The 25,669-nt window shown below is 41.0% G+C and overlaps 1 protein-coding gene across 4 annotated transcripts in view; it reads right to left on the bottom strand.

Annotated features, from left to right (window-relative positions):
- BCAS3 (BCAS3 microtubule associated cell migration factor) overlaps window positions 1–25,669 on the bottom strand; it is a 1,663,284-nt gene that overhangs the window by 1,486,182 nt on the left and 151,433 nt on the right. For all 4 annotated transcript variants that reach the window (XM_073615250.1, XM_073615251.1, XM_073615252.1 and 1 more), the window contains exon 7: window positions 15,838–15,910. In XM_073615250.1, coding sequence (XP_073471351.1) covers window positions 15,838–15,910 — 73 coding nt within the window. The remainder of the gene's footprint in view (window positions 1–15,837; window positions 15,911–25,669) is intronic.

Raw genomic sequence — 25,669 nt, 5'->3', positions numbered from 1 at the left:
ATGTTTCTCTGATTTTCAAAAAAGACTATCCTTGTTAAAGTCTGTGCTGCATCCTTTTAGCCTGACCGCCACTGACAACAACCCTGAGATCAACGCAATAATCTTATGAGTAAGTAGCTGTTAAAAGGTAAGTAGAAAAGTGTTAATATAATATACAAGGTTTTCACTCTTTTTACTCTTTCTTTAGATTTTTTTCTGTCCTTATTAGAGCATTTCCCTTAGGGCACTTTCACAATGACAGCGTGGGAACGTCTGCGGTAAAGCGCCACTAGTTTTAGCGACGCTTTACCGTCATTTTAGAAATGCTTTTCGGCTGCTAGTGGAGCCCTCATCGGCACATGCGTTGTGAAGAAACGGCCCCCTGTGACGTTTCTTGACTAGCAAGTGCCATGACTGATGGCTCCCGTGTGCACGCGGGGGAGTGACATCACGTGACTCCGGCCAGTCACAGAGCTGGAGTCCGTGGACCAGGAAGGAAGAGGGGGCGAAGATGGATTCGCCCACCAGTGGGGACAACATGGGCTTCATTTGCAGGTAAGTGCCACAAAATGGGCTAGTATGCGATGCATATTAGCCCATTATGCTTTTACTTTACAGGGGAAAATAGAGGAAGTTAAACCCATCATGGTTCACTTCCTCTTTAAGCATATCATGTCACAAACTGAAAAACTGCAAGTAAAAGCACAGAAAATCAAGTATTTTAAATGCGTCCTTGCAGTGTTTCTCCTTTCCATTAATTATTTTTTAATCACATGCAATGTACCTTGCTAGCAAATTTGACTACTCAATTCCTTAGAACAGTCTCCTCACTTGTGCCATAGTTTTCTCCTCTTCTGGGAATGTCTAATTATGCTCTGTGCTGGCCCAGCATCTTAGCCCTTCCCCTCTCTACATAACCTTTGATGTAGCTGCCAGGAGAGGAGTGGGGGAAAATAACATGGAACCTGTTAATTGAATGACAGCTCTGAATCTGCTGGGGCTGCTGGCATCACATCCATGATGGATGCGCCAAGCAGCAGTCACAGTGTCTTTGAATGTCTACACACAGGAGGCTTTTACATGTAAATATCATGCATAAAATACCTTAAAGGGGTAGTAAAGGCAGTTTTTTTATGATAATGCATTCTATACATTAAAATAAAATAAAAACTTCTGTGTGTAGCAGCCTCCCCAGCACCCCCTAACTACTTACCTGAGCTCCTTCTCTCTGCAACAATGTCCACGAGTGTCTTAGCTGTCCCAGACACTCCTCCTGATCAATCAAAATCCGTCAGCCAATCAGGGGAGAAAGGGGGCGGGGCGGGGCGGGGCTCTGTGTCTGAAAGGATACACGGAGCTCTGACTCAGCTCGGGTGCCCCCTGTAGCAAGCTGCTTGCTGAAGGGCACTCACCAAAGGAAGGGGCCAGGAGAGCAAAAGAGGGACCCGAGAAGAGGAGGATCTGGGCTGCTCTGTGCAAATCCAACTGGACAGAGGAGGTAAGTATAATATGTTTGATGTTTTTTTTCTTAACGAGCCTTTACAATCACTTTAAGGCCTGGTTCACACCTATGCATTTTTTAGTGCATTTTCAGTTTTACAGAAACACACTACAGTCCATTTAACATGGTTTCCTAAGGATGTAGGTCACATCTGTGCATTTTATGGAAAGGGCCAGGGTTCCTTTTCTGGTTTAAAGATGTGTATTGAAAAAATGCAAAATGCACCTGCAATATGCAAACTGCAACCTGCACAAGTGTGAATCAGGCCTAAATGTACATAAAAAGTTTTGGGAAGATACAGTATCTCACAAAAGTGAGTACACCCCTCACATTTTTGTAAATATTTTATTATATCTTTTCATGTGAGAACACTGAAGAAATTACACTTTGTTACAATGTAAAGTAGTGAGTGTACAGCTTAAATAACAGTGTAAATGTGCTGTCCCCTCAAAATAACTCAACACACAGCCATTAACCACCTCAATACAGGGCACTTACACCCCCTTCCTGCCCAAGCCATTTTTCAGCTTTCAGCGCTGTCACACTTTGAATGACAATTATGCGATCATGCTACCCTGTAACCATGTGAAATTTTTATAATTTTCTTCACACAAATAAAGCTTTCTTTTGGTGGTATTTCATCACTCCTGGGTTTTTTATTTTTTTCCAAAAAAAAGACCAAATGTTTTGAAAAAAAAAAAAAGTTTTTCTTAGTTTCTGTCAGTAAATTTTGTAAATAAGTAATTTTTCTCCTTCACTGATGGGCGCTGATGAGGCAGCAGTGATGGGCACTGATTACGTGGCATTGATGGGTGCTGATTAGGTGGCACTGATGAGGAGGCACGAATATGCCGCACTTATGGGCACTGATAGATGGCACTGACATGTGGCACTGATGAGCACAGATAGGCAGCACTGATGGGTGGCACTGGTGGGCACAGAGAGGGGGCACTGAGGGGCACTGATGGGTGGCATTGATGGGCAGCAGTGATGAGCATTGATGGGCAGCACTGATAGCCAGCACTGACTGGCATCACTGATTGCTGGCACCTGTGGGCACAGATTGGTGCCAATTGTGGCCACTGATCGCTAGCAGTGGCATTACTGGCACTGTTTGGCACTTAATTGTAATCAGGGCACTGATGATCAGTGCCCTGATTACTTCCCTAGATGTCCTCTGTGAGGAGATGCTGCTGATTGGCTCTCCTCTCCTCACACTCTGTCAGTGTTTGGACACAACCGATCACATGGTTAAAGAGCCGCGGTCGCGGCTCTTTACACAGGTCGGGGTAGCGCCGTGTCCTAGCCACACTGCGCGGCCGCTGCACGCCCCCAGGGGCGCGAGAGAGCAGTCGTTCTGGAGGGCCGTCATATGACGTCCACCCAGAACGAGAGCTGCACAGCCTAGCCATCATTTGATGGCCAGCAGGCGGGAAGAGGTTAATGTCTAAACTGCTGGCAACAAAAGTGAGTACACCCCTAAGTAAAAATGTCCAAATTGGGCCCAAAGTGTCAAAATTTTGTGTGGCCACCATTATTTTCCAGCATTGCATGGAGTTCACCAGAGCTTCACAGGTTGCCACTGGAGTCCTCTTCCACTCCTCCATGATGACATCGCGGAGCTGGTGGATGTTAGAGACCTTGCGCTCATCCACCTTCCATTTGAGGATGCCCCACAGATGCTCAATAGGGTTTAGGTCTGGAGACATGCTTGGCCAGTCCATCACCTTTACCCTCAGCTTCTTTAACAAGACAGTGGTCATTTTGGAGGTGTTTGGGGGTCATTATGTTGGAATACTGCCCTGCAGCCCAGTCTCCGAAGGGGGGGGATCATGCTCTGCTTCAGTATGATTACAGTACATGTTGGCATTAATGGTTCCTCCAATGAACTGTAGCACCCCAGTGATGGCAGCACTCATGCAGCCCCAGACCATGACTCTCCCACCACCATGCTTGACTGTAGGCAAGACGCACTTGTCTTTGTACGCCTCATCTGGTTGCCGCCACACAAGCTTGACACCATATGTACCAAATAAGTTTATCTTGGTCTCAGACCACAGGACATGGTTCCAGTAATCCATGTACTTGTCTTCAGTAAACTGTTTGCAGGCTTTCTTGTGCATAATCTTTAGAAGAGGCTTCCTTCTGGGACGACAGCCATGCTGACCAATTTGATGTAGTGTGCGGCGTATGGTATGAGCACTGACAGGCTGACCCCCCACCCCTTCAACCTCTGCAGCAATGCTGGCAGCATTCATACATCTATTTACCAAAGACAACCTCTGGATAAGACGCTGAGCATGTGCTCTCAACTTCTTTGGCTGAGCATGGCGAGGCCTGTTCTGAGTGGAACCTGTCCTGTTAAACCACTATATGGTCTTGGCCACCTCGCTGCAGCTCAGTTTCAGAGTCTTGGCAATCTTCTTACAGCCTAGGCCATCTTTATGTAGAGCAACAATTCTTTTTTTCAGATATTTTAGAGAGTTATCTGCCATGAGGTGCCATGTTGAACTTCCAGTGACCAGTATGAGAGAGTGAGAGCGATAACACCATATTTAACACACCTAGTTCCCATTCACACCTGAGACCTTGTAACACTAACGAGTCACATGACACCGGGCAGGGAAAATGGCTAATTGGGCCCAATTTGGACAATTTCACTTAGTGTACTCACTTGTTGCCAGTGACATTAATGGCTGCGTGTGGAGTTATTTTGTGGGGACAGCAAATTTACATTAATATACAAGCTGTACACTCACTACTTTATATTGTAGCAAAGTGTAATTTATTCAGTATTGTCACGTGGAAAGTTATAATAAAATATTTACAAAAATGTGAGGGGTTTATTCACTTTTGTGAGATACTGTATTTATTGAAATGGTTGTTCAGCCGACAGGGTCTCTTTTGTAATGTGATATTGTGGGTAAAATGTCAATAAAACGTGTGCATGCAGAATTATTTCTTATAACTAGTCTTTATTTCATATACAAACATTTACTGAAGAAAAGGCTGTAAATAACGGACTGGTTGCTACAGGCAACAACATTTTTTTTGTTATAGCACATGTTTCCTATGGCAGGTGCAATGTGTTTTAGAGGAAAAAAGTGGGATCAACAGAAATGTTAAGCATCACCAGAGCAGGCTTTATGACTGTGATTAAGTTAATGTGTTCTTTCAGCAAGAGATTATTAGAAAAAATGTGAAAGCAACTTAATACAGCAAATACATTTACTAACTTAAAATGCAATAGGAAATGTAAAGAGAGTTGTTTTACAGAAAAATTACGCATATTTACTATTAGCGTTATATTATCCAGTCACGCAAAGCTCTCAATGTAGACAATAAACTTTTAACCCAGAGATAATTGCATACATTCCAGAAGACACATACAGCTACATGGTTGTGAGCTTGTTGTTTTTACATTAGTCCTTCCTATATGCTTTAATTAAAGGTAATGGATAGTGGCTTTCCTTTATTACTGTATGCTCAAAACTAAAAATTATGATTTTGTTACTCAAAAAATGATTGCATAGAGAAGTATGACAAATTAAGCTTTAATGTCACTTAAAGTGACATTTTATTAAATTATTATTATAACTTATTTATTAACTAAGAGCCCTTATTAACTCTTAGTTTACCCTCATCAGTTCTAAATAAATACAAAATTTGCTCTGGTCTATAGGCGTTGCACAATTATGAGAGATGAAGTGGTTAAACCTAAGGGGCTTTTACAGAATCATATGCCAACCTTATTTTAATATATGTTTTAATTTTTTTTATTTTTAATACAGTATATCATTCTATATATTTTATAAAATATTGTATTAAAATAAATGTATATCCGTATACAGTTTATATACAAAGATGGGCTCATTTCTGCTACCTTTTTTCTCTGCACTGTCCCATATTAGTGTCTAAGGAGAAAAGGCTGTGCATGTGCTGTGCTCTGTAGCTCAACAGCTCACCAGCTCAGTGGAGAATGGGCAACATCTACTGGTCCAGGAAACCTACTGTTCTAAGGTCTATAATAGGGATTATGGAATGCATGGGGGTTGAGGGGAGCAGTTAGATTACATTGAAAAAGAAACTTTAAAAAAAAAAAATCATCATTAAGATAGGTTGATAAAAACATATTGTGTGTATTTTGCAATACAACACAATAGACTGTGTTGCAAAACACAACTGCAAAAGGGGATTAAAAAAGGAAAAAACATTTATCATCAGAATGCTGAATCCAAGTTGATCATGAAGATAGAAAAAATATCCAAATGTTTAATTCAATTTGGTCTAAAAATGGGAAAAATCCTTTCTGACCCCTTTAGGCAATTAGATAACGCTTGGATCAACTTGTATAACTATAATAGTTGCATAAACATATAGGTTGCCATTTCTATTTTTGTACTTTTAGAAATGCACACAACCTTAATTTGATGCAGTCTCTGAGCCAAACAGAGCCAGTGCAAGACAATTCAACTTTATTTCAGCTCTTACATTAAAGAACCCTTTCTGCATGCAAAGATTAAACCTATTCTCTCCCAGACACAATAAGAGTCCTAAGTACTATGGTAAAGTAAAAGTGAGTATATTTTAACTGAATATAGTTTCCTTTCTTTATCCATTACCTGGAAAAAAATGGTTAAAAATGTTTCCTACCATATTTGTTTTGAAAAGCCATGAAAAGCCTAAATAGGCTTAAAGGGTAACTCAAATTTCATGGGGAAAAAAATAAACATAAAAAAAAAAATAATCTAGCATCTGCAATTGCAAAACAAGTCAGTTTGTAATTGAATGGTATTAAAAATTACCTTTTCCTTTTAATCTACAGCGCTGTAATTTTATGTAAAATGCAATGCAATATGGCTACTTGGATGCATGCTGTACACAGATGGTGTACAGAACGCAACCCAGAAAGGTTATTTCCTGCTTGTATGATTGGCTTACTGTTTTTCCCAAAAGTCTGCACTAAGATAAAAATCAGATTTTGAGCATCCCCTGCAACAAAAATTTCATTTTTAGTGAGATACTCTCAAAAAGAAATCACCTCTAGAGGGATGCAGACCCTGCCAATTTCCTCATTAGAGCCATGCAGGTGCAGCAGCTGACTGATAATAATAAAACCATTCCCATACAGATTCACGGGCAAACAGCTATTTCTTCAGAATAACAAAAGGTAGGAATCTGCAAAAAAGTTTGTTAAGATCCTTGGAATGTACAATGAACACACAGATGGGAATATATGTTTCTCAACAAAAGTGGAGTTTCTCTTTAATTAAATCAAAGATGTGGCTGTTGTTTAAAGTGGAAGCTAGTTGTTTACACACGCTCTTAAACCTCAGGAAAACCAGATTATTTGCATGACAGAGAGTGTGTGAGGGCATCCTAGTAAATACAAACTACTTTTTTATTTCTATGAAAATGTTGAGGTCCAGGCTTTGCCTGTCATGATGGGCATACCACTGAAGAGATTTTCAGGGTCTAGGTTCCATAAGGATGGACCATGGTCCAGGACCTGTATAGCACCCTGTGCTTAACTGAACGCCCATGCAGGAGCCACTGCCCAAAGCAACATTACAGGTTGTCCCCCTGACTTGGGCTCCAGGTATGGCTTCCAAGATTTTACCAATGTTGCAATGATCCAGGTACACTGCTTCTATTATGATATTAGACAACAGTGAAGAGCTGTTTTAAGAGCTGATTGAAAGATCCAAAAATAAAATAATATAGTAGTTGAGCTGATTTCTCCGTAAGGGGGAAGAGGTCCATCACTTTGGGACAGTAGCAAAATACTGAGCAGGGTAGGGTTATAGGGGAGGCACCCAGGGGGCTTTGTCAGTGCCCAATCACCTGAAGGTACCAGAGTCCTGTAGCGTACAATTAAGATAAAGGGTATAAAACACCTAATACTGTACACTTGATGCACCTAAAACATAGTGTGAATTTAATATATTTCACCTTCACAGAAGATTTTAAAAGGATTTTTACACATTTTGACAAGTCCTGTCATTCTGAATAACGAGAGCTCTACAGATTATTCAGAAAATGTTGTATTGCTGACTTTGCTAACACAGATTATAATATTGGTTATTTCACATTAAATTAAAAAGAAAGGAACGGCAAAATGTTTTGACATAGTTTCTCTAAAATATCACGAACCCTAAGCCAGTAAAGTAAACTTTTCACAATAACATTTCAATAGCAAGTCGATGAATCATTTTCTCTTCACGTCTCATTGTTTTTCAAGTCCTAATTTGTTTTACTATTTCCATAACATGAAGCATAAATAAAATAACAACCGAGGAAAAGGTTAAGGGCACAGAGAGATGATAGAGAAGCGCATTTATCTAAATATTCGGGACAAACCGAGGCCATATGTACACAAATACATCAGATTACTTGGTTGCAGAAACTCGGTACAAATCCTAGAAGTAAACAACCAGAATGGAACATTCACTGGCAAACTAGAAATAAACAGTGCTTCTAATCTAATCAGATTTGCTCCTGGGATTATATACATTCTGACAAGCATTCACTAGGCAAAATGTAAAGTTTACCTTATTACATACATATCTGTAACACATTAATGTACTTCAATAACACTTACAATGTTACTAGACATTTACACCACACAGTCATATCAAAGGCTATCGTTTGATTTACTATTGTGCCTCTTTTTGTGCCTTTTGTGTTCATCTTTTTACCATGAAACAAGAAAAAAAGATGTAGTTGCCTTTGTATAAAATTAACAGTTCAAATAGCATTACTGTAAAGCCTAGTACACACTACTAGCTGGGTTGAACAAAAAAAAACCTGACAGCTCAGGTTAGAGCCGCTGTACTAACAATCTGATGATAGTACAGCATCTCCCCTGCTGAGAAATTGTGCTCTGCCAGTACGCTCCGGTCAGCGCTCTCAGCGCTGAGAGCACTGATTGGAAGCCGGTCGGCAGACCTTTATCGGTCATGAGCCTTCGACAGAAGCCGGCCAAATGGCCAATGCCTGCCGACATTCGGCCCATGTGTACTAGGCTTAAGGCTTCCTTAAGACCGTGCCTTGGATGTTCCCAAATGTTTGTTTCAAAGACAGAAACCTTTGATAAATTGCTGTACTCAACCTTATGCCTGTTTATCAGCTTTGAAATGTATGCTCTTATCTGTTCTAAATTTTACGAAATTCCATAAAAAATATATGAAACTGAAAGATGCCTACTGAAGGAACATTTATATCTTTGTAGACACGTTCATGGACGCTTCCAACGCTCCTGGCTTAATTAAGGGAAACTTGATCAGGCAGAATACATATTCCTGTATTAGTCAGCCTTGTTTTTATACACCTTAGTGCCATATTCGCAATATGTCATTATACTGTAGATCTTCCTTTATAGCTGCTCCTAAATGCCATTTCATCCTGACAGGTCTGGTCACCCCAGCCAGTTGCTTTTGCAATGCATAACCAGTCTCCTCAATACCTTTTGTAATCCTAAGCAAAAAGCACTGATTACATCAGTGTTGCCTGCAATAGCGGGATATGATTTTTGCATAGAAGAGTGACCCTTTTCATGTATGCATGTGTGGAATGTATGTCAGCAAGGAGAGGAGTATAGTGTAGGAAAAGGCATATCTGCAGCAGCGACAGAAAAGTTGAGAAGCCCCCTCCCTATAATAAGCGGTGCTTACTATCTTGCAGAATCGTGTGCAGGTGTATCACTTGTTACCGTGCATGCACCTGAATACAGCAATGCTGCGGGATAGTAGACATTCACAATGACAGGGGATTTCTCAACTACTTTGCCACTGCTTGTAGCACTGCCACTCCCCGACTAAGTGTATAATAGCAATGTGCCAGCACTTAGGCACAATACAAAGGACCCACGTGTTGTTTTGCCTGTATACCACAGGTACAGCACAGATACTGTCATACCACTCCAATGACTTTCCTGTCATTGCTGATGCCTACTAGTCCACAGCTGTATGCAAGCAAGTCACTAATTTTATTGTGCAGAAACAATAATGAGTGGCACACCTGCAGCGAAGAGCAAAGATTGTTGAGTGGCACTCTGAAAAGGAAAGCAAAGAGGGAAAAAGAGCATGCTTTGAGAGCGTAAAGCTAAATGCTTTCAAGAAACCCCCCAGTGCTGATGGAAGGAAGCAGAAAGTGAATTTCTTTCTGCTGGACTGCCAGTGCTTGTAGAGCTCTTTACTCTACCAAACATACTATACCCTAGCATAAATTCAACTCTTGGCACATTATTGGCTTCAGTAATGGAATGTAGGCCAGACTGTTCAGTAAAATGTCTCATCTTAGCATTTTTGTCCCATTGGTATATACTCACTACGCTGACAAATCTTCTGTGGAAACGTAAAGGTGCTACCCAGCAGGGAATACTTCAAGGCTCTAGTAACCTGTGTTAGTGCCAAGCATACTTTTTAACTAGCTGAATAATCTTCTTCACTTGGTACACAATTCTAGCTTTAGTACAACCCTGGATGCTAATAAGTCTCCACACAAACTGTTACCATGAGAGCAAATGTCCTGCCAAAACTTTTTTTTTCAAGTTTTGGATATAGTACAGGAGGGTTAGAACCCATGTCAGGTTTTCACAGCTATCTAAGGTTTATCAAACAGGAAGTTAGGGAAACCCCCCAACAGCAACACAGATAGAAACAAAAAAGCTTTTCTTTTTATAGTAGCATTGGGAAGGCTAGAATTTACACATTTACAGTGGGTATAGAAAAGAATGCCCCCCTCCCTAAAAATAATCAAATTTTGTTGCTATGCAGCCTGAAATGAAGACAGACACAGTTTTTGTTTTTTATCCAGCTGTATTAATCAGTGCAACGTATAACATCCAAGTGAAGGATATAACGCCAACATGTCAGAAAAAAAAAATCAAAAACAGAATCACCGAGTTGGAAAAAGGATCACCCCTTATGTCAGTAACTAACTTTTGCTTTAATTACAGCCTTTAGTCTGTTTAGATATGTCTCTACTAACTTTGCACATCTAGACTTTGCAATATTTGCCCACTCTTCTTTGCAAAACTGCTCAAGTTAAGTTACATTTATTGGTGACCGTTTGTGGACTGTAGTCTTCAAGTCATTTTACAGAGTTTCAATGGGTTTTAAGTCTGGGCTCTGACTAGGCCATGAAAGGATATTCACCCCTCTCCTTCAACCATTGTGTGGTCATTTTTGCAGTGTGCTTTGGGTCATGTGCTGTGTGTTTTGGGTCATTGCTGTGTGCTTTGGGTCATTGGAAGGCAAACCTTCTTCCCATTGACAATTTTCTGGCAGAGGGCAGCAGACTTTCCTCAAGAATTTGACAATATTTTGCCCCACCCATTTTCCTTCTATCCTGACAAGTGTTCCAGTCCCTGCTGCAGAGATACTCCCACATAACAGGATATTACCACCTCCATGCTTTGCTGTAGGAATGAGTTTATTTAGATGGTAAGCTGTATTGAATTACTGCCAGAAATATCATTTGGTGTTGAGACCAAATAATTCAATTTTAGTCTCATCTGACCATAACATCTTTTTCCATGTGGCTTCAGAATCTTCAAGGTGCGTTTTGGCATAGCTCAGTTATGGTTGCATGTGGCCTTTCTTGAGGAGTGGCTTTTTTCTTGCAACCCTCCCATACAAGCTCCATTTGTGGAGAATTTATGATATTGTTGTCAAATGCACTCAATGACCACTCTTTGTCATAAATTCCTGTAACATCTTCAGAGTTGCTGTAAGCCTCTTGGTAGCCTCTCTGACCAGTTTCCTCCTGGCTTTTCCATCCAGTTTGGAGTGATGTCCTGATCCAGGGAGGCTCTGTGTTGTACCAAATACCTTCCACTTACTAATAATAGACTTCACTGTACTTCTAGGCATTGAAAAAGACTTTGAATTTTTTTTGTATCCATCTCCTGACTTGTGCCTATCCAAAACTTTGTCCCAGAGATAAACTTTTGACAGTGCCTTGCCACTCATAGTTGATTGTTTGCTTCAGTTGCACTCCCAGGCACTGAAATGCTCCAGGAAAGCTCTTTTCATGCTGAGCTAATCACAAATGACTACAGCTGATCACATTTGTAAGTCAAATGGATTTGTGTGCCATTGAGGTGGTGATTAGCTACACCTGATTGAGTTTACACGCCATTTTTTAGGAGGGGGAGGGGTTATCCTTTTTCCAACTCAGTGATTTAAATTTTTTTTTTTTTTTCTGACATGTTGGTGTTATATCTTTCACTTGGATGTTATAAGTTGCACTGTTTAAATACAGCTGGACGAAACAAAAATGGTGTCTGTCTTCATTTCAGGTGGCAAAGGAACAAAATGTGGTTATTTTAAAGGAAGGGGGGATTCTTTTCTATACCCACTGTATATTTTAGTCTGTGCCTATGGCAAATTTTTCTCACTTCCTGCCTGGTATAACCACTGTCATCAGGACAGGGCAAACTGAGAGCTTATCTACACCAACAAAAACTAGTGAATTTTGTCGTGCTAGCAGCTAAACCATTCCTACATAGTAGTAACCTTATTTTCTTTTTTTTTCTTGAGTGTAGAATAGGTGACCCGACCTCCTGGGGGGCAGATCCATACCATAAATTATTACAACGAGACGTGTATTGGATCTACACTTTGAATACAAGAGCACCATTTGGTTTAAATCATACATGGGATGTTGATTTAGTTTTTAAATATTTTTACATATTGTTGATAAAACATTCATACAGCTTATGCTAATATACTATGTATACTATAACTTATATGTAACCTAATGGATGCATGAATTTCTGTTGGTTCTGTAATATTAGACTTTGTTAATTTTCTTGTAACCTGTATGGATACTTGTCATGCAATTGATTTTAATTAACAAGCACCACCTTCACGATTTGTTTGGGGGGGGGGGGGGATGAAGCATTACTTGTGAGTTTTATCCGCCTGTAACTGTACTATGAGGAAGGCTGCTACAGCCAAAATGTGTTAACCTGATACAGTTGTGTTTTACATGTAGCCAATGAAGATTTGCATCTCTATGGGTGACATTGAATGACTGGCTTAAGTTTACGGCATGTTTTGCCATTTGGGTGCAGAGCCACTCTAGCTACAGCACCGGTTCTCAGCCACAAGAAGCAGAATTTGCAGGTGAGCGTGGGTATCACGCTTTCTTCACACCATTCCAAAGGCCTGGAAGTAAAAAATGGAATAGATGCTCTAAGACAGGGATCTCCAAACTAAGGCCCTCCAGCTGTTGAGGATCTACAGGTCCCATGAGGCATTGTAAAACTCTGGCATTGTAGTTCCTGAACTGGAGGGTCATAGTTTGGAGACCCCTGCTTTAAGATAAAGAAGACCTTTTGAGCATCTTGTAATAGAAATGGTGCAAAAATGCCAGCCAGCCCACTGATCAGGGGACACTTTTCACTGGCTACTCTACACCTAAAGGCCTCAGGTGCATGGGCCAGAAAAACACCCCTTTCAGGGGCATCTGACGTTTTATTATATTTACTCATATAAAAATGTGTAAATGCATTTTAGTGGTTGAATAACTGCTGTGCAGCAACAGTAAGTAGGAGTGATATTAACAGGTTCTACAACTAGTGTTCAGTATTTGACAGCAGAACTTTATGACAACAATGGTGTCTATTTCTAAAAAAAAAAAGAAAAAGTCTCAGCATTCTCAAGCTTTCACAAATAATGCCTGTAAAGTTTGTAAAATGTGTGAAATATGAATTTCTATTTCTTGTTACAAAACCCCAGCCAAACTATTTCAAGGGGGTAGAAGGGACGTCCCTGACTGTCCTAAGTGTAATGTGCACAGAGGAGATTCCATTCATACTGTATGATCTGGAGTTGCCTGAAATTAACTAGATGTTGGGCTGAGGTTTTACAAACTCTCTCTCTGGTAGCATAGCAGGTCATTCCGCAGGACCCGGTGGTTTACTTGTTGGGTGTGCTGGATGAAGATTAATATTAACCAGGGGTTTTCGTTATGATCTCGAGACTGCTATAACTTGCTAGAAAGTTAATTTCTAGATTGGATGCCATTGATTATTCTTTATTGTTGGGAGAACAACTTACTTATCAGCATTGTAATGCTAAGTTTCAGACAATTTTGCAGGGTTGGCTGAATGTTCCAGTATGGCCCTGCCTCAGTTAGTCTTGGACAGGCTACTGCAAGTGTAAGGCTGGACATACACTATACAATTTTCCTTTAGATTTACCAAAACCATATATGAGGTAAAACCCAAACAATTTCAATTTGTATGCAATCAGGCAGGCCCTTGCACTACATAATCAAAAGTAAATTGAATAAGAAAATTGTATAATGTATGGCCAGCCTCAAGCATATTGTATGGAACATATCCCTACAGCTTTTTTAGGTAGTAGGGTTATTGTCTTTTATTAGCCCTATTGGCTTAAGGTTTAAAAGGACCTGCGTTATGTTGTTTTGTTTTTACTAGATTGTTAAATGTAGCCCTCAGAAAAATGTAACAAGAGGATGCTATTATATTTCCCCTTGCAAAACTATGTATATCTATGTCACATGTGAATCCCAAAAGATTTTGTAATTTCTGCATGGATGCTTTTCCTTTTATGAAAATAAAACCTATCTAGAGTTCTATTTGTCGTCACTTGCAGGACGAATGTGTCATTCCCTAACATTTGATATGAAGAGAAAAAAGCCTTAAGAACATTCAACCAGGTGATTAAAGAATATTCAGCTAATAGAGAAAACTAACCAAAATTAACCACTTCAGCTCCAGAACATTCACCCCCTTCCTGACCAGGCCATTTTTTGCAATACGGCACTGCATTACTTTAACTGACAATTGCGTGGTCGTGCAACACTGTACCCAAATAAAATAAATGTCTTTTTTACCCACAAATAGAGCTTTATTTTGGTGGAATTTGATCACCTCTGCGGTTTTTATTTTTTGCGCTATAAACAATAAAAGATTGACCATTCAGCGTTTTTTTCGCAGGACTGCGATATTGCGGTGGACAAATCAAACATCTAACTGATACTTTTTGGGGACCAGTGACACGAATACATTGATCGGTGCTTAAAAAAAATGCACTGTCACTGTACAAATAACACTGGCAGTAAGGGGTTAACATCAGGGGCGATCAAAAATTTAAGAGTGTCCCTAGGGGGTGCTTTCAAACTGTGGGGGGGATACTTTGACTGGGGGAAAACAGAGATCTGTGAAACACAACGATCTCCATTTTCCCTTCTGGCAGAATGGTTATCTGCCTTGTTTACATAGGCAGACTGCCGTTCTGCCTCCTCTCAGAGCGATCAGCGGGTCCCGGCGGACATGCATCCGCCGGACCCGCTGCGTCCAATCACAGTGGGAACGAGTCGGTGGCAGCGCGCTCACCCCAGACCTTGTGCAGGAGAATACGTACAGGTACATGATTTTGCACAGGAGGGCCGCCCTGCCGCAGTATATCTGAGTGGGGCTGTCTTAAAGTGGTTAAAGTGTTACTAAACCCAGGACCCTGCATTCACTTAATCTGGTCTTCCACAGTACGGAAATGCAATTATTTTAGTAAAAAGAAACTGCTAAATACCCTTTCTCATCAGCAGTATATAGCAGTCGTGTGACTTCTATCAGTGTCTGATTAAAGCTTGTAGGAGGAGTTTTCATTCTACTCTGACTGCCCTATGAGGCTGCAGGACCAGTGACCCTCTATCTGGACAGTGCTAATTGGTCCTGTGCTGATCAACCCTCCCAAATAATAATAAAAAAAAATCTCTAGCAATACACACCAAACTGAGCATGTGACTCCAAATGAATTGGGGACTGTGGAAGAAGGGGAGGATCAGAGAAGACGAGATCAAACAGCCTTTTTACACAATGTGGATGATTAATCCCTTAGGTTGCACAGTGAATATAACAAGCATGCTTTACTGAATGATTTTACTGTTGTGGATTTAGAAACACTGTAATTCAATGTCGCAGAGACAGAACTCTGTAGTTCAAACCATAATTAACCTTTTGATCATCTGTAGGGTTTCAGTCCTGTAAACTTGTCAAACAATGCAGTTCTGTCTGTGCTACATTATATAAATTCTGTATTGTCCACTCTCTGCACTACTGGAGTGGGTCCTGTTAGAGGGTCGCCCATGTGGGTGTGTCTATATTTCTTCTAAGATCAAGTAGACATCAGTAAAATCATGTCAGTGGTGATGCAAAGCTTTCAGAGTTTACTGTATCACTAAGGAAAATGCTTAGCATACAGAAAATGTCTTGTACTGAGGGCAGAGGGAAGATTGCGCTTTTTATAAAAATATCTGTAGAAAGGGCAATATGCACATCTACCAGAGGACTGTTATATGATAAAATCAGAAATATATCTTACCCGCATGACCCTATACTTTTGCACATTCCAAGAAGAGGTCTCTTTTCTGAAAACATGTCACATTTTTGAGCACCTGCAAACCAATATTAAAAAAAAGTTAAAAAAAAAGGAAAACAACTGGCAGGGTAATCTTGCAGAAGGAAAACGGAAACCTTTTAAATATGTTAAAAGACAACATTTCTTATATCCAGCATAAAATAAAAGATATTTTTTTAATTCTGTAATTAGGGCAAAGGCAAAAGGTACAAGTGTAAGATCACATGTATCAATCTCTCAGACACAGCTGTAAATCAATTCAATTAACTGTTAGACATACCCAGAATATGACAAGTGCAAAATTACAAAGCTCCCGTGCATACCTTAAAGTAAAAACCCTGTCATTTTGGCTAGTCCTTCTGGTTGCGCCTGGGGAGACTTGTGAGCAAATCACTTTTTTTCCCAAAGGTTAAAAGTGTAGGGGGACATTGGACAGACAGTGGCCAAAGGGAGCAGTGTCCCCATTGGGGGCCAAAATGGAGTGCTAGAATGGGGGCTGAAAGGGATGAGATGGGGTAAGAGACAAATAGAGGTGGAAGGCTGGTGAGAATTGGAGAGGTATAAAGAAGGGAGAGAAAACATCAGGGGGAAGGGTCTAGGCTCTCAAATTATCTCCCAGTTTGGGAGATATTGATGTAGTTCTAGATTTCTAGATTTCTCGCCTTTGCTAATAAGGTACATTTTTATATATACTCTACTTCATAGCACACATTTTTTTGCATGGGATGCTCTGGAGCTGGGATACTGTTTTATTTCTTACACTGCCAAGTCCATACACCGTACGGACCTACAGAAGTGCCCGCAGGTGGCCAGGTCAGTACGGCGCACAGACCTCTTTTCTCCCTCTCCTATAACCTAATGGTCACTTCGATGACCATAAAGTTATTAACCCCTAATGTGAGAGCCCCCCCACCCATGCCACCGCTTCCCTGCCCCCTGCCTCTCCATCCCGCTGCACCCTTCCATCTAAAACTGCCCCCTCACACTCCTCTCCCCTTCACCCCTCTTCCCCCCCAGCACTAATTACCCCCCCTCCACTCGATCCAACCCCACCTCTGCAAACCCACTTCCCGCAGCCAACAAGCCAACATCATTAGCTGGCATCCCTCCTCTTCCACTCCAGTCGGCTTCAGGTGCTGCATGGGGCCTGGGGGGGTCCAGTCAGATCAACCTCCCAATTGCCCCCGCACCCTCGATCCATGGCCACTCCGAGCGGCATCTCTCCTTCCCCTCCCTTCAGTTGTATCTTCTCCCTGCACATATCTCCTATGATTTCTCAGGCTGGAGATCGCGGCAGGCGGGGGGGGGGGGGCGGTGCGGGTCGAGGTGAAGTAGGGGCTTGGGGGGGCTTAGTAAAACTCCCCCCTGTAGAAGTGAGGGCGCATGCAGCGATCACTATTGATCGCTGCTATATGCCCGCTGACAGCTGATATATTGTAACCGCAAGTGTTACAATGTATCAGACTGTCATTTTCTGAATGAATGGAATCTCTAAACAGATTTTTCATTCATTCAAGTAAAGTGATACAGAGAAAAGGGACTACCTTCAGTCCCTTTCTCTGTCTCAAAAAAAGAGATATGGGGGACCTCTCATATCTCACCAAAGGCCCCCCTGCCCCCCCAAAAAATGCTAAAAATAAAAAAAATGACTGTAAAAAAAATGTAAAAAAACTAAAAAAAAAAAAAAAAAAAAAAAGTAAAAAAAAAACAACCATGGTAAGGCCCTCCAGGTCCACTCTGTGCCCCGAGCCCAACCTTTTTCAAGCCAATTAGAGCCTCAAGCTCTAATCATGTGGCTTGAAAAAAAAAACCTCATATAAACGTATGAGTCCGTTGACCTGCAGGGGGGGCGGCGCCCCAGCGACCCTGATGGACCAGCCGCTCCTGGTAAAACCCCTTTCACATTGAGCGGACTCTGTCAAGCAGATCCGTCTGCTTAGCGGGGGATCTGTCTGCTGATCCCTGCTGAGCAGGCAGATGACAGGTCTGCGTCCTCTCCGCTGATGCAGAGCAGACATGGACATAGCTTGCTATTCTTTATGGGGACGGTTGGATGGAAATGGACCGCCTGTCCAGTTCCATCGGATACCATCCGATTTGATCTGCTAGATGGATGGGGAATGGAAGCCCCATTCGTCTGTTTTTAGCGGACTGGATCGGATGCAGGTGGGTGTAAACGGACACATGTCCATTTACATCAGCCTCTCCATAGAAAAAAATGGGTGGTCCAATAGGGCCCGCCTGAAAAACAGACACGCAGATCCGATCAGTGTGCTTGTGTGAGAGGGGCCTAAGGCCTTGTTCACACAGGGCATACACAGCGTACCTTTACAGGGATGCACAGGTGTTCCGTGTTCCTGTAATTTGGGATGTAGCAACTGCACAAACAGAGCCGTTGCTCCCAATTTTACATCCATATAGGTACGCATGCATGTCCCTGAGCATACGCTGTCTACGTTCGGGGTCATGTACCCACACAGATGTCAAATTAGGAACAGCAGCTATGCCTATGCAGCCGTTGCATCCCAATTGACATAAATAGGACTGCCTGTACGGGGATGCATGGAACACCTGTGCATCCCTGTGTGGGTAAACATGGCCCCCCCATGGGTGTACACTTTAGTATGCCACATGAACGAGGCTTTAGTACTAATTTAGCAGTAGTTTTGTAAGTTACGTTGTGTTTATGTGCAATATTAATGATTTAGTGTATTTTTAGTGAAAATAGCGATATGATAAACATTTGCGTAAATATTGCGGGGCCCAAAAAATCAGTAGCACTTTTTTTTTATTCTACAGGTCATGTGCTTTTAAAAAAAATGTCTAGTTTGAGGGGTCTTTTCAAGTTCTGAAAGCTGTAAGTGAAAAATGAAACCTCCAGATTTTTTGAGAAATATTTAGGTATGTTCGATTTTCACCATTTTGCAAAAAGGCGCAATTTAACAATTACAAATATTTGTTATTTATTAACTCCATACAGGTTAAGCTTTTATATTTAGTGGGGATTTAGCAGGAATGTTGTAAAATTAGCTGTGTTTTTATCTGCTAATAATGGTTTTGTATTTTTTTGCGAATATATTGGTTTGATAAACATTTGCACAAATACCACGGGGTCTAAAAAATCAGTAGCAACTTCTTTTTATTCTAGAGGTCATATGCTTTCAGAAAATATATGGTTTTGGGGGTCTTTCACAAATTCTAAAAGCTGTAAGGAAAAAATTAAAACCTTCAGATTTTTAGAGAAATTTGGATAGTTAAATTTTTGCGTAAGTTAGATTTTCACCATTTTGCAAAAAGGCGCAATGTAAAAATGTAAACTTTTTGTTATTTCTTAAATAACTTCATTGGTTCGATAAACATTTGCGCAAAACCTGCGGGGTCTAAAAAATCAGTATCACCTTCTTTTTATTCTAGAGGTCATATGCTTTCAGAAAGTTTATGGTTTTGGAGGTCTTTCACAAATTCTGAAAGCTTTAAGGGAAAAATGAAAACCTTCAAATTTTTAGGGAAAATTGGATATTTACACTTTTGTATTTTCACCATTTCGCAAAAAGGCGCAATTTGAAAGTTACCGGTATTTGTTATTTATTAACTCAATACAGGTTAAGCTTTTACATTTAGTTGGAATTTTGTAAAATTTGCTGTGTTTTTATCTGCTAATAATGGTTTTTATTGTATTTTTTGCAAATATATTGGTTTGATAAACATTTGCGCAAATACCGATGGGTCTAAAAAAATCAGTAGCACCTTCCTTTTATTCTACTGATCATGTGCTTTCAGAAATGGTATTGGTTGATATATGGTTTGGGGGGGTCTTTCACAAATTCTGAAAGCTATAAGTGAAAAAAGCAGAAGGAAAATTTGCAAAAATGGTCTGGCCACCTAAGTGTACAAAATGGAGCACAGGGCCTGGCAGCGAAAGGGTTAAAGGATTTTTTTAATGGATTGCATTGAATGCAAAATACAAAAAATTGCCATCTTTGGTCAATTCGAATCCCATATGTTTTCTGACAATGCCAAATGAATCGCAACAGTACAGCATATGCGACAGGACAAAATATATTGGAACACAGAACATACTGTTTGTAACATTATCCACCTTAACTGGGCATTCCACTTGTTTCCATCATTTTTACTTAACCAACAATAAAGATTTCAAAATTAAAGGGGTTGTAAAGGTAAAAGTTTTTTCACCTTAATGCATTCTATGCATTAAGGTGAAAAAACATCTGACAACACCCCCCCAACCTCCCGTTTTACTTACCTGACCCCTCGAAAATCCCGCATTCGCTCCCAACATCCTCTTCGCCGATCAGCCTGGCCATTGATTGGCTAGAGTGGATGGATTGAAAGCAGCACAGCCATTGGCTCATGCTGCTGTCAATCACATCCAATGACGCGGTGCGCCGGGGGGCGGGGCCGAGTGATACAGCGGCTATGGCTGCCGGCTGTTTCACGGGAGCGCGCCCGCAAGCACTCAACACCATGCGAGGGAGCTCGCATGAAAGTGTTGAGTCCTTGAGGGGGGGGAGCTGAGACACCCGCCGAGGGACCCCAGAAGACCAGGTTCGGGTCTTCTGGGGTCTGCACAGTGGAGGTAAGTATAACATGTTTGTTATTTTTAAAAAAAATACCTTTAGTGATCCTTTAAAGCAAACTTGAAGTGGCATACACTTTCATGATCTGCTGCTTACACCAAGCTTCAGATCTGTATTATTTTTTTTTTACTTAACCTGCAGGCATCTGGGGGTGTGTGGTGCCAGAAATGGTTCTTTTTTGTCACTTCAAATTTCCTTTAAATCCACAGATGTTCTTAGTTTCTTCTTAACCACTAGAGGACCAGCCACCGCAGTTATACTGCGGCAGGTTGGTTCTCCTGGGCAAATCGCCGTAGCTATACATTGGCCGCTTTAATACCACAAGGGGGCGCGCATGCGCCGCGGCGTGATGAAGGAGCCGATGCACGTGCCCCAGCGGCTGCGATGTCCGCCAAGCACACGCGATCGCTCCCAAGAGAGACAGATCAATGTTCTATGAGGGGTGAGGAGACTGATCTGCTGTTCATACTAAGTATGATCAACAATCGGTCTCCTCCCCCAGGAAGTCCCATCCTCCCACAGTTAGAATCACTCCTTAGGACACACATTTAACCCCTTGATCGCCCCTAGTGTTAACCCCCTTCCCTGTCAATGACATTTATACAGTAATCAGTGGCTATTTTTAGCTCTGATTGCTGTATAAATGGCAATGGTCCCAAAATAGTGTCAAAAGTGTCCGATCTGTCCGCCGCAATATTGCAGTCCCAATAAAAATCGCAGATCACCACCATTACAAATAAAAAAATAAATAATAAAACTGCCATAAATATATCCCCTATTTTGTAGACGCTATAACTTTTGCGCAAACCAATCAATAAACGCTTATTGCGATTTTTTTACCAAAAATATGTAGAAGAATACCTATCGGCCTAAACTGAGGAAGAAATTAGTTTTTTTATATTTTTTTTTGGGTGGGGGGGGATATTTATTATGGCAAAAAGTTAAAAATATATATATTTTTTTATTTGTCACTCTTTTTTTGTTTATATCGCAAAAAATAAAAACTGCAGAGGTAATCAAATACCACCAAAACAAAGCTCTTTTTGTGGGGAAAAATGGACGTCAAATTTTGTTTGGTACAACCACGCAATTGTCAGTTAAAGCAATCGCAAAAAATGGCCTGGTCCTTAAGGGGGCAAATCCTTCCGGGGCTGAAGTGGTTAATAAAATTAAATCATGGTATTTGCATCCACCCATTCATTAATGGAAGTGTGTTTTTTTTGGTACATCAACTTTTGATATACAGTATTCTTTCAAATGAAACAACCTAGCACACTAATGATTTTCAGAAGACTGGAATGGGTGGGGAAGCATTATTTTTAGAGAAATGGAATTTAAAGCCAGTAACAACATCCTATATGTATAAAAATCCAGAAAAGGGATTGAAACATCCTCTTTTCACTGTGGATTCTGGCAGTGTTTCCTGTGAGTGGTCTATAGTGCTCAGTAAATAGGGCCGAGTCCAGAGCTGAGTGATCGGCCAGGACAAGCTGCTCACAGCACATGATGGGTCACAGCCCTGGCCAGCTTGCTCACAGGACAGGTGAGTTTCAATGCTTTCCTGTGAGTAATACAGAGAGAGAGAGACTGATAGCTTTCCCTATCAATGCTCGAGGATTCTGCCACTAGGAATAAATGCTGTGGGAAAACACATTTCCTCAGATTCGACCTGACTGAAGCAGTAACAGTTCCCTAGCACAATATTAGACACAACAGACATCCTTCTATTATCAGTACACTGCCCCCAAGGTGTGCACAAGCAACTCTTTCTTCACTGTCTGCAAAAGCCTCTTTGGCCCCAACCCCCCCCACCACCACCACCACTTTATTCTACAGCATCTCCACCATTCTTCACAATATTGTCTCTAAAAGGCCTCCCTTATCCAATCCCTGGGACCCCTCCCCCCTTTGTTTACATCAGGGGTAGGCAATTTCAGCACTACAGCCGTGGAGAAACTACAAAGCCCATCATGCTTCTGCCTCTAGGAGTCATGCCTGTGATGGTCAGGGTCTGGCAATGTCTCATGGGACTTATAGTTTCACCACAGTTGGGCCGAGGTTGCTTATCCCTGGTCTTTAGTGCCTTGCAAAAATATTCACCCCCCTTGGTATTTTTCATGTTTTGTTGCCTCACAACCTGGAATTAACGTGGATTGTTTGAGGATTTGCATCATTTAATTTACAGAACATGCCCACAACTTTGAAGATGTTTTTTTTTTTATTGTGAAGCAAACAACAAATAGGACAAAATAACAGAAAAAGTCAATGTGCATAACTATTCACCCACCTAAAGTCAATACTTTGTAGAGCCACCTTTTGCGGCTATCACAGCTCCAAGTCGCTTTGGATAAGCCTCTATGAGCTTGCCACATCTTACCACTGGGATTTTTGCCCAATCCTCCTTGCAAAACTGCACCAGCTTCTTCAGGTTGGATGGTTTGCGCTTGTGAACAGCAATCTTTAGGTCTGACTACAGATTTTCTATTGGATTGAGGTCTGGGCTTTGACTAGGCCATTCCAACACATTTATATGTTTCTCCTTAAACCACTCAAGTGTTGCTTTAGCAGTGTGTTTGAGGTCATTGTCTTGCTGGAAGGTGAACCTCCGTCCTAGCCTCAAATCACACACAGAGGGGTACAGGTTTTGCTCAAGAATATCCCTATATTTAGCAGCATCCATCTTTCCCTCAACTCTGACCAGTTTCCAAGTCCCTACTGCTGAAAAACATCCCCACAGCATGATGCTGCCACCACCATGTTTCATTGTGGCGATGGTGTTCTTTGGGTGATGTGTTGGGTTTGCGCCAGACATAGCGTTTTCTTTGATGGCCAAAGAGTTCAATTTTAGTCTTAGACCAGAGCACCTTCCTCCATACATTTAGGGAGTCTCTCACATGCCTTTTCGCAAACTAAAACGTGCCATTTTGTTTTTTGCTGAAAGTAATGGCTTTCTTCTGGCCACTCTGCCATAAAGCCCAACTCTATGGAGCGTACGGCTTATTGTCGTCCTATGTACAGATACTCCAGTCTCTGCTGTGGAACTCTGCAGATCCTCCAGGATTACCTTAGGTCTCTGTGCTGCCTCTCTGATTAATGCCCTCCTTGCCCAGTCCCTGAATTCTGGTGTGCGGCCGTCTCTTGGCAGGTTTGCTGTTGTGCCATGTTCTTTCCATTTGGTTATGATAGATTAGATGGTGCTCCTAGGGATCATAAAAGATTTGGATATTTTTTTTATAACCTAACCTTGACTTATACTTCTCAACAACATTGTCCCTTACTTGTTTGGAGAGTTCCTTGGTCTTCATGGCAGTGTTTGGTTAGTGGTGCCTCTTGCTTAGGTGTTGCAGCCTCTGGGGCCTTTCAAAAAGGTGTGTATATGCAATGACAGATCATGTGACACTTAGATTGCACACAGGTGGACATCATTTCACTAAATATGTGACTTCCGAAGGTAATTGGTTGCACCAGAGCTTTTTATGGGCTTCATAACAAAGGGGGGTGAATACATACGCACATGCCAGTTATCAGTTTTTTATTTCTGAAAAATAGTTTTATGTATATATTTTACCAATTTTACTTCACCAACTTAGACTATAGTGTTCTCATCCCTCACATATAATTCAGATTAAATAAACATTGAACTAAAGGCCGTAATGTAACAAAATAGGTAAAAAGCCAAGGGGGTTGAATACTTTTGCAAGGCACTGTACATCATAGTCTCTGGCACTCACCCCATCCACACTGTTTCTGACAAGGCATATACAACTAGCAAATATACCTTAGTGTCCGGCTGACACGCTAAGAATGTGAGTTGAATACTTTCTTTTCTCAATAAAAATCTAAACTGTTTTACACCATGACTGTCCCTCTCTTCCCCTCTATGTCTATATGAGAGTTTCTGAACACGAGTGGACAAATGATCTGCATATTTTTATCCGAGAGTGATATGGGAACTACAAGTGAATAAAGAGCTTCCTAACCCTTCATGCACTGGAGAGAATGGTATGATCTGGAGAGCAAATGTCCACTGGATTTGAGTCTTTTAGTATATTACAAGAAGAAACTGTGTTGATTTCTGGACCCTATTCATTGATCTTGCTATAGTCAGTGAGTACAGTGAGTGATTGAAGCACAGTCACGTGGTGATCAATTAGAAGTACTGGAGATCACAGTTTGGAACAATTTTGGGAACATTAGTGGAACTACTTGGTTGGAGGACTGCGCTTGCACTTTATTTGACACAGATGAGCCATATTACAGACTATATCTATTTTGGATGGTCTATTACTAATGGCTATTTGTGCACATATTTAATTTAGAATTCTGTCTGTTTGACTATTATTTCTGCGCATGCTCATTTATTGATGTATGCACAGGTTTATTCATTAATTTGTTATTTGGCTAAGTGTATGTTTACACATAGATAAGCACATATAGCACGGTTACAATTGACATACAATTTTGATACCTTAGGGTTACGAGAAATTGCAGTTTTTGGTACACATTTTATTTTGAGATTGACCAGTTTTCACAATTTTTTTCACTCATCCACTGGCACAGAAATGTAATTCTACACATTAGCAACTCATGCGTTTCCTACTTTTTCCTTCCCTTTCAAGTACTTACTGTACCTTCAGTATCCATTTCAATGTGTCACAGTCAGCTGTCTCTCTTCTCTTCCCTACACACCTGCCATGGTCAGCTACCACCCTTACTCCCCTGTGTCCACCTGGTTCCCATTTGTCCTCTTCACTTTCTATGTTCAGCTGCCATTCTGCCTCCTCATTGTCCTTGACTGACCCCTGTTTAATCTCTTAACCCCCCCCGTTTTCTCCTCCTGTTCCATGATTAGCTTACATTCTGCCTCCCCTCATGATCAATTTAGTGAGATGGCACATAGTATGACTGGGCAGTAATAAATGGGCGCACATTTCCTAATCTTCCTCAAAGAGGTTCATTCATAAATTGTTGAAATCACTCACTATCCAGAATGCTCGAAAGATAAATTTGTGATACCAAATACAGGTGATTTACCACAAGGTCAACAAAAAACCTTTTTACAAAACTGACTTATTTTTGGGTATTCCTAAATTATATACCAATTATATTCCTAAATTATATTGCACATTTCCGGTGAACCAGATTATTGCGTGCCCATTTTTTAAAGTTGCGTTGGGGTTACATACATTTTGTGCATC

Source organism: Aquarana catesbeiana, linkage group LG02, assembly GCF_042186555.1.
Source record: "Aquarana catesbeiana isolate 2022-GZ linkage group LG02, ASM4218655v1, whole genome shotgun sequence".
NCBI lineage: Eukaryota > Metazoa > Chordata > Amphibia > Anura > Ranidae > Aquarana > Aquarana catesbeiana.
Note: the sequence above shows the minus strand (reverse complement) of the source record. Positions and strands in the feature narration are given on the sequence as shown.